At 37.1% G+C, this 9,177-nt stretch overlaps 1 protein-coding gene across 2 annotated transcripts in view; it reads right to left on the bottom strand.

Annotated features, from left to right (window-relative positions):
- Positions 1-7,024, bottom strand: part of STXBP4 (syntaxin binding protein 4) — a 70,986-nt gene extending 63,962 nt beyond the window's left edge. Inside the window, exon 1 of one of the 2 annotated variants that reach the window (XM_009584028.1) lies at positions 6,987-7,024. In XM_009584028.1, the coding sequence (XP_009582323.1) occupies positions 6,987-7,024 (38 nt within the window). Of the gene's footprint in view, positions 1-2,963; positions 3,032-6,986 lie in introns of those variants that run through there. The other variant, XM_009584027.1, reaches the window with a different exon arrangement.
- Positions 7,025-9,177: the final 2,153 nt, after the last annotated feature.

Below are 9,177 nucleotides of genomic sequence, written 5' to 3'. Positions count from 1 at the left end.
CTCATTTCTTCACTCAACATTGTTTTCTTTCTCTGTTTTAAAAAAGGCTTCTTTCCAAACTCTATTGCCTGCTCCCACCCAAGACAAGATACCAGGATGGCACTTGAAATTGTCTAAAGGCAGATGAGTATTTTGGAGGCAGTTGATAATGGTAAAGAATTGAGTAAGAATACAAAGTAAAATTAGAGTTTTGAAACCTAAATTTACAGTTCCATCAGAAACATGACCAGCGTACTGCTCTGAGAATGCAAAGTGTTAAGAATTCCTATAAATCCAATTATCCTTTACCAGTTTTTATTTCCATTTACATGGATTATAAAAAAATCCAAGTTGTATCATAGCTCCTTTGTCCTCCCACTGTACCGTTTTTGGAGAAGACTTACCAGATCCCTTCTAGAAAAAAGCAGAAGCACCACTTAGGTTCTTCTGCTTTGACCTACATATTGTTCTGTATTAGATAGTGAGTTGCATTTTCTAGAGCGTGATGTTAAAGTGAAATGGAACAACTAGAATTCATTAGCGGGGGGAAAAGAAGATCAAAGTGGAGGACATAGTGACCCAAATCCTCCCATGCAACCAAATCCAGCAGACAGCCTGAACTCCATGCCTGCGTATTTCTGCAAAAGCCGGAGTACATGTCATTAAAAGGTGTCTGTGCCAGAGGGACGAGAGAAATCCAGAAGGTCCAAATGTTCCTAAATTCTAGCACCAGGCAAGAGATCCAGCTTCTAAAGAACATTCCTAGTTCTTTTGGTTTTGTGTAAGAAAACTGGATGATTTTTTTTATCAAGGGATAAGCACTTGCTCTGAAAAGCAACAATTTGTTCCACAACCTCAAATTCCCAAGTATTTGCAAAATTAGCCTTTGCTTTAGAAAGGCTGGCCATAAGAACAGACCTAGTAATTGATCCTTAGAAACAAACAGGAAGCCTATGCTTCAAATATTGTATAATTTTCAATTTAGTATTTCTTGCAGTATTTGTTTCATAGACTAAAAAAAAATTATGAAACCTAGTTAATATATTTGGCCACTGACAAGACTGCACATGACCTTGCTACTACGTGACAGAGCATAAGGCACGCTTTGTAAGGCTAAAAGTGAACTGAACTGCTTTTACTGAATCACAGTCTGAAAGGAAGAATAAATCCTTAAGTCTGCTATTTCCCTGGCAAAACTTCTTTGATAACCTACTTCTGTACTACAACAGCAGAATATTTTGCATTACTACCTAGTACTGTCAATTCAATTATCCCATGAATTTAAATTGTTTTGAAGCTGAAAGACAACATACTAGTCATGTTCTTCACAGGTCTGTCCTGATTTGTATCCATCTTTGAAAACTTAGCTAAGGTACACTGATCTTTCAAATAAGCAGACTATTATCCTTTTTTTTTCTTCTGTCTTGCCTTTTGCTACTACTGTTTTGTTTCTTGCTCTGGCGTGCTCTCAGCAGTTTTCACACAGTAGTTTTTCATTAAAATAAAAAAACAAGAACAAATGCTGTTTCAACCTTGCACAGAAGTTTACTTTCGTGAAGTCTTAAAAGATCTAATCTCAGATTTTAAGTCTAAAGTTTTCCAAAGGAAAACAAGAGTTCACCAGAAATGGTAGAACCTATTTATATACTACTATATAAAACGATCATGAAATTCTATCAAATCTAAGCACAGAACACTTAATGGGAAAGGATCTGCATTTCCAGAGTAACAGGCAATACTTTCAAAAGAGATCCTAACTAACACAAAATGGATTCCGACAAAGAGGATACAGACAATATACAAACTAATAATTCATAATGGAGAGGAATAAGGTATCTGTAAAACAGGGAAATTATCATGATGTTGCCATCGACAGTTAGAAAGGACTGACCTTTTAACAGACACCCTTACAAGGCATTCAGTTGTGTTTATGCTCTAAAGACCAAATCCCTCCAATACATGAAGTTTAAAATTACTTTATCACATACAAAGTAAAGACAAGGATCTTCAAATTCCCCGAATTTGTTTGGCATATCACATCTTGCTGGCTTTTGGTGTCAGTTTTTCTTCCATATAACTTAAGAGATGGATCTTCAACTCAAGCTATATGTTATAGTTCTACTTGAAGTACACAGGGCTTTTGCAGTTTCACTATATAAAGACTTGGATTTAGTGCCCATCCAACATTTATTTCATGTTATTATTATTTAATATTCATGAAATGTTAGAATACTTCCAAAAACCATTAGAAATATGCTGAACAGTATAAATAAGGAAATAGGTTTCTAAACTAATTGGCAGAAGTAACAAAAAATAATTTCAATGTTCTTTATAGAAAAAGATGCAAATTAAATAATCAGATGTCACTGCTCATTCCTCGAGAAGTCATGCAAAAATACTCATAAGCAAACTTCTAGCACACAGAAGAAAAGGTGGGAGGCAATAGATGAAATAAACAAGCAAGACTCTTCAAAATGTACACTAGAACTTTGTTACACTGAAATTATTGAAAAAATATTAAATTCAACACTCCAACTGAAGTCCTGGAATGCTAATAGACTAAGTGCATATAATTTTGTGTAGATGTTCTAGTAAAGGCAATTAAAATGAAATCGTTGACACTTTTTTCTATTACTTTTTACCAGCATACACAAGGAAGTTCAACAGCTTTATGTTTTATATCTGCTAGAGACTTATCAGAACATACAGCTCCCGATATTCTTCTGAACTGCATTCCTGAGGAATTATTAGTCATTTATGTCTACAAACAAGTATTTAGCTAGATTTATCCATGGAAGAATAATACCTTCCTTCACAAAATAGATATTACTTGGCACTTAAATAAAAATCTGAATTATAAACTCTGGCTGCTTATGAAAAGAAAAAAGAAGCTGAAAATGGCTACCGCTTTTAAATCATCTTTACCGTACTCTTCCCAATTACAGACTAGAAAAAGGCTGTCAGAACCTAATGGTTAAGCATACCAGTATAAGAGAGAAAGACCATCAAAACGCTCTGGTTCATCTTCATCTCCTGGGGAGAGTAACGACATTCTTCAGTACAGCAGCAAAGACAACTACAAAGCAACCAAAATGCACTGGAGGTTTCCAGTTCAGCCGGATAAAGGTTATGTGCAGGGAAATTTCTGCTACTAACTAAAAAAAACACCAAATAGACAGAGCTCGAGATGAGCGTCTCTGCCTACTTAATCTTCTCTGAAACCCTCTGCGTCACATGGACTAATTCACCTATCGAGGTAATGTTTACTTTTTCTCTGTTTGAAATGGCAATTTATAGCAACGTTAAAGACTGAAAACGCAAAGGAGAGAAAATTTACTTGCATTTACTACAACTGTGATTATGCAATCTATATCTAGCAGCAGAAGCCAAATGAAATAATTCAACTTATTTACTCATGTTCTTCCAATAATTTATTTACATGTTCCCTCCAAACAAGGTCAAAAGCAGTAACTCATGACCTTTCTAAAGCAATCTTCCTAGCAGACTGGATTATGTACATCCACACACAAAAGGGAAAGCCAACAAAGCAGACAGACTGAAAGCATTAATGAAACAAATGCCATCCTGCTATTACTTTGCATTCTCAATCATGGTATTGACTTGGGGCATGCTTTAACCTGGTTTTTAGTCTTTCAACAAGCAACAGCCAAAAGTTAACACAGAACTTGGGTTATATATTTTCTCTAGAAATGGAAGCTGATACATCTGTTTTTTTGTGAAAGCAAATAAAAATGGTGAATTTATATCATTACATTGAGAATAATCTAGTTGAAAAAGTAAAATTTCCAGACTTAAGACTCTCTCCTGACAACGAGGCTTGGTCTTGCAGAGATAGGCGTATTTTCAGAAGTTCTGAGCACCGGACATAAGTTTGGTTAACTACTAATTTCTTCCAGGCTTGCATCAGAAGATGCATTCGTATTACTCCCCATCTTTCTAAAAGATCTTAAAAAGATCTTTTTAGAAAACTAAATATTCTGTGTTCACTGAAGGCTTTGTTTAAGCAGAAAGGTGAACCCTCTCTAAAGCAGAGAGTAACCCTGTGATGAGACAGCATCTGTCAGCGCCTAGAGCTGCACAGCAGGACAGCTTGACTATGCGAGGAATGCATATGCTTATCTCATGCACCTTTTTTTTTTTTTTTAAAGTTGTAGTGACTGTGGTTTCATTAGCACGTAATTGTTCTGGGGAAAGGATCTTTTTGCTTATAGGCGACATGCTATGTAGTGTTCACATATACTGAGGCCAGTCCCTAGAGCCTGAACCTACACACACAAGAGAGGCAGAAGGGTAAAGTGACCCACCACAGATTAAAGAGCAGATCAGTGATAGAGTGGGAACATAAAGCAGCCTTCCCAGATCCCGAAATGTGAAGAGCTCCACCCCACCACAGATTAAAGAGCAGATCAGTGATGGAGTGGGAACATAAAGCAGCCTTCCCAGTTCCTGAAATGTGAAGAGCTCCACTGGCATCATTTTGATTGCTCACTTCCATTCAGTGATGAAAATTTGGCCCTTCGTAGTCTTTTCTCAATCAGTTTAACTCTGCTGGTGTTACTGGCATTACAGTCTGATATTTGAAGCATCATGCCAATTAGATTTGCTACAGGCAAGGTTACAGAAGATAAAATACCAATAGCCTCTCTCCAACAAAATTGTCACTGTTCTTAATACCACTGGAATTCAATTTGCGGTTTCAGTATCAGCAACATTTGTCAAAACAAACCACTCAGACCAATACGGCTTGTATCCAGTGTCATGCTTTCTGCAATAGAAACACACACACACACAACACAGCCCCAATTAAAAGCATGACTCAAGGCTATGCATTTCCATTATTGAAAAGCAAAAAAATGATTTTTATTAAACCAGGCATGACAAACTTCCCAAGAATTTAAGCAGATTTAGAGTAGTATTAAGCTTCTTATTGCTCCCACCTCTTTTTATTAGTTACTATCAGTAATAGATCACTTGTTCAAAGAATTGCTCCTCCATCACTTCTTCAAAGTAAACTAGGCATTGTTCAGCTTCCTGAACTCATCCCCAAGGCTTCTATCCCTCTTTACCTTAAAATTCTACTGCTGTGCTGCTTTTAATGTTTCTAAAGGACTCATATAGAAAAATGGTATTATTGCTTCTTTTGCAAGTTTTCTGCCTTTCAAGAACATACTCAGGGGAACATAAATTACTTTTTACTTCCAGAAAGATCTAGGAATACTGTAACAACTTAAAACCCTATAAAACCCAATATCAATACGTAAGACTAAATTTTCAAGAGACATCATATGTTATTTTATGCAGCAAACAAAGATTCTTTTTCAAACAACTAGTAAACTATTTTATTCTGGCAACATTATTAATTATGACTCACTTTTCTCAAGGGAAGTTTTGTAACGCTTTAGCAACTGAGATGGATTACAGGATAATTTAGCAGATGACAAAAAGATTTGCAGAATCTTCGGAAGCAAGATTCACAAGATCTTTTTGTTATAAATAAAACAACGGTCTTTTACAAAAATCCTATCCAAGTAAATTATGCAACTGTAGCCTTTCATGTTCACTAACCCTAAAAGGTAAAATTTCTTACGACACTAAGGACCACAGCCAAGAGAACACTGTATCATATAGGATGAACAAACACTTCTGATCTATCCAAACCCACTAATTATTCAAAATACATTTTGCTGATTAGGTCATAAAGATTAAAAGAAAACATATGTCATTATACAGCTACTGTTAAACATGAAAAAAAAAACTTGAGCAATGTTGTAATTGTGGAGAAGCATGAATGGTTTGAGGCTAACCCCTTGTGTAGAGAAGAAAGGTATTATTTAAAGTTTAGGTAAACCTCAATTAACATATAACCAAGTACATTCTTGAAGCATTGTGCATTGATACTGCCTCCCAGAAAAAAAATAAGTAAGTAAGTATAGGAAATTATAGTCTTCCATCATCACGTAGCTGAAGAGCAGTTATATGCACCTTTCATGTTCATCTCCTATGCGAAAAATTGCCTTTGGAATACAGTGATCTAGTAACTGTATATTCACATAATATACCTTCCACGTGAATCTAGCACGCCATAGCTGTTTTAAAGACGTATCTTTGTACCCTGTATTTCTATCGGACAAGCAGAGTGTTTGCTTCTTCAGATCCCAGTAAAAAGCAAGTTAATTTTTGTAATGTTTTGTGGATTTGTTTTTCAAAAAAATCAAAGTTATTTATGAAGTGGCATAATTCAAAATCTATGCTAAATTTTTTGACAATACTTTTGAATACTATTTGCACGATTCTATTGCACAAGCACAGCAAACATGATAGTCCAGCAAGAGCTGTCTGTGCCTGTTTTTAATTATGGTTTTGATGACAGCGTTGGCATGGTTACTTCGCAGTTTCGGAAGGGTCTGGAGTTACAATTTTCAATCACGACTGAATCCAAGTTTGCCATTTAGAACCTGATCCAACTTTTAAGTGGATAACATTATGATTTATAGAATGAATATAATTATCATTATATATCCATTGGTAAAAAATAAGACTGTTCCAAAGCACTACATACAAAACATTTAAGGCATGCAGACATAGTATTCTGGAAAAGTAATGCATTAGAATACATAAACTCCATACTGTCTTATGTTACTGTAGTTACCCTGTATGTACAAGGAAGTAGTTTGCTGTATATAAGTATGTTTTCATAGTTGCAGAAGCATTAAGGAATTTCTCTGTGGGGTTTTATCTCTACAGAACCAGTCCAAACTAAGTGCTGATTACCTTAATGAAAAGCTTAAAAGCTATTTCTTCCCTTGTAAATTCATGGGTGTTGGTATTAGCTTTTCTAAGATGTTGCTTCAGACTGTTTCAGTATCAAAGTTGTTTTTCTCTAAGACTTCATCAAAACAAGACCTACAAATGAAACTGCAAGGATTTTCATACTACAATCCAGTAATCATTGCATTCCGGGGGGGGGGGGGGGGGGAAGTACTTACTTTTTATCTGTATTTGTTAGGGGATCTGTACTGGACATCTTCTTAGGTGCACTATATTAATAAAAGTTCAAAATGAAGAATTCTGACACATGAAGCACTGGCTCGTAACCAAGATAATAATTGCTGTAAAAAAGGAGAAACCACTTTTTGAATTTTACATGGCTATGTTTATTTTCAGACACTGACAACAATTCTTTATTACTGACTAGCTGAAATCAAGTGGAGAAAGAGAACTTTCATGATAAAACAGAAACACTTCCTTGCTGAAAAGGAAAACATAAGCAGTTAACAACTCAGACTTCGTTGTATATTGTACCAAAACATCTGACATCCTAATCTCTTCTTAATTTATGAGGTAGGAATTAGAGTAAATCTGTGATTAAAATCTTCTAAAAAATTAAGTAACTGAGATTACAATTCCAGGATACAGTAATGTAACTGCTAAAGACAAAAACAATCTCTTTTTTTTTCCAGCAAAGGTTACTTGGGGAGGGAATGTTGTTTTGAACATGATAAGGTGTTTTGTGTGTCTTGTTTTCTCACATTTTTTTAAACTTACTGTCTAGTATTCAGTACCTATGGAATTCTCACGTGAATTATGTAAGATGTAGACCAAAATGCACGCAAAATGGGGTTATTTACCACTAATGTAGCAAAAAAACCAGTAACTCACATTGTATTTTTATTAGCACATACGACAGGTCAACAAGAAATACAATCGTAAATGTACTGAGCTACAACCATTTGAAAAATTACTGCAAAAGCCCTAATGCAAAAACCCAAGTTTGCATCAGTAGCAAATCTTCCTGACCTCATGAACTGTATGGCTAAACCCTCACATGGCCACGAACCAGAAAAGATATTACTCCCAAGACACGGTACAAGAGGGACAAGGAACTTTCCGAACAACGCACAGGCAAAAGAAGGCAACAGGTGCTAGTGGTACCGGTGACACACTACAAACCTGGGCTAAAATAAAGTCGAGTCCCTAGGTGAACAGTATCAGTCTCCACAAAAACACACTGACCAATTCATCAGGTTATACATTTCTGCACGAAAAAAATATTAAATTCACTTCGGAACACCAAAAATTTTCCTGCAGTAAATGTTTTCAGATCTCTCACTAAAGGATCAAAAATAACACCATCTAAATACAGAGGAAAAGCCAAAATATTGCTTCATTCTGGGCTTTATCATTCTTTTATTCAATGCAACTAAATGCAAAAATGAAGTGGTACCAGGAGCTGCTCTGCACGAAAAAAATATTAAATTCACTTCGGAACACCAAAAATTTTCCTGCAGTAAATGTTTTCAGATCTCTCACTAAAGGATCAAAAATAACACCATCTAAATACAGAGGAAAAGCCAAAATATTGCTTCATTCTGGGCTTTATCATTCTTTTATTCAATGCAACTAAATGCAAAAATGAAGTGGTACCAGGAGCTGCCAGTCATTTCATGATTCACATTACTGGAGCCAGCACAAGAGAAGAGCGGAGCTCTAAAGCAATAAATTCAAGCATCGCTACAGCAAAGTTTGTTACCGTGCATGGGAAGAAAGATTGTATTTGTGAGTTTGCCTGACCTTGCCTGTCCTGAAGTTATTGCTGTTTACAAACAGCGCTCAATCACTTTGCAACACGTCAAAATTTGTGCCTAAACAAAAACAAATCCGTCCACAAAGAGAGGAAACTAAACATGAACCAAAGCACCGCTGTAAAAAATAATAATCGGTGTCAGTGTCCACAAAAGAGGAAGACCTGCAGGAAAACAAAGGGGTGAAGTCTCTGTTAAAGCACTCGCTCCGGCCAGCGTATGGCACCGCGTTCACACGGAGTGCCCGCTCGCTGCCTACAGAAGCACACGGCTAAAAGATGAGGAACGCGGGCACTAAGGTGACTTTACCAGCGCTTTGCCGTGCGCTCACGGCCCCAAAGGCACCAGCCAGAAAGGTCCTCGCTCCAAAAGCCCCCAGCCAGAAAGGTCCTCGCTCCACCACGCTGTCCCGCGTCCCGCCAGCGCGCTGCTCCCCGCGTCAACCCCGCGGAGGTACTCAGAGAGAGGGTGCTCCCTCCCCGTCGCCGTGCTTCGCTAGGTTAACCCACTTCTGGCAGACCCTTCGGCGGCCCCGCTGCCGTCCAGCACCAGCCCGCCCCGGCACGGCCCGGACAAAGCCGGCTCGATGCACGGC

Source organism: Fulmarus glacialis, unplaced genomic scaffold (genome assembly GCF_000690835.1).
Source record: "Fulmarus glacialis isolate BGI_N327 unplaced genomic scaffold, ASM69083v1 scaffold2848, whole genome shotgun sequence".
NCBI classification, from domain to species: Eukaryota; Metazoa; Chordata; class Aves; order Procellariiformes; family Procellariidae; genus Fulmarus; species Fulmarus glacialis.
Note: the sequence above shows the minus strand (reverse complement) of the source record. Positions and strands in the feature narration are given on the sequence as shown.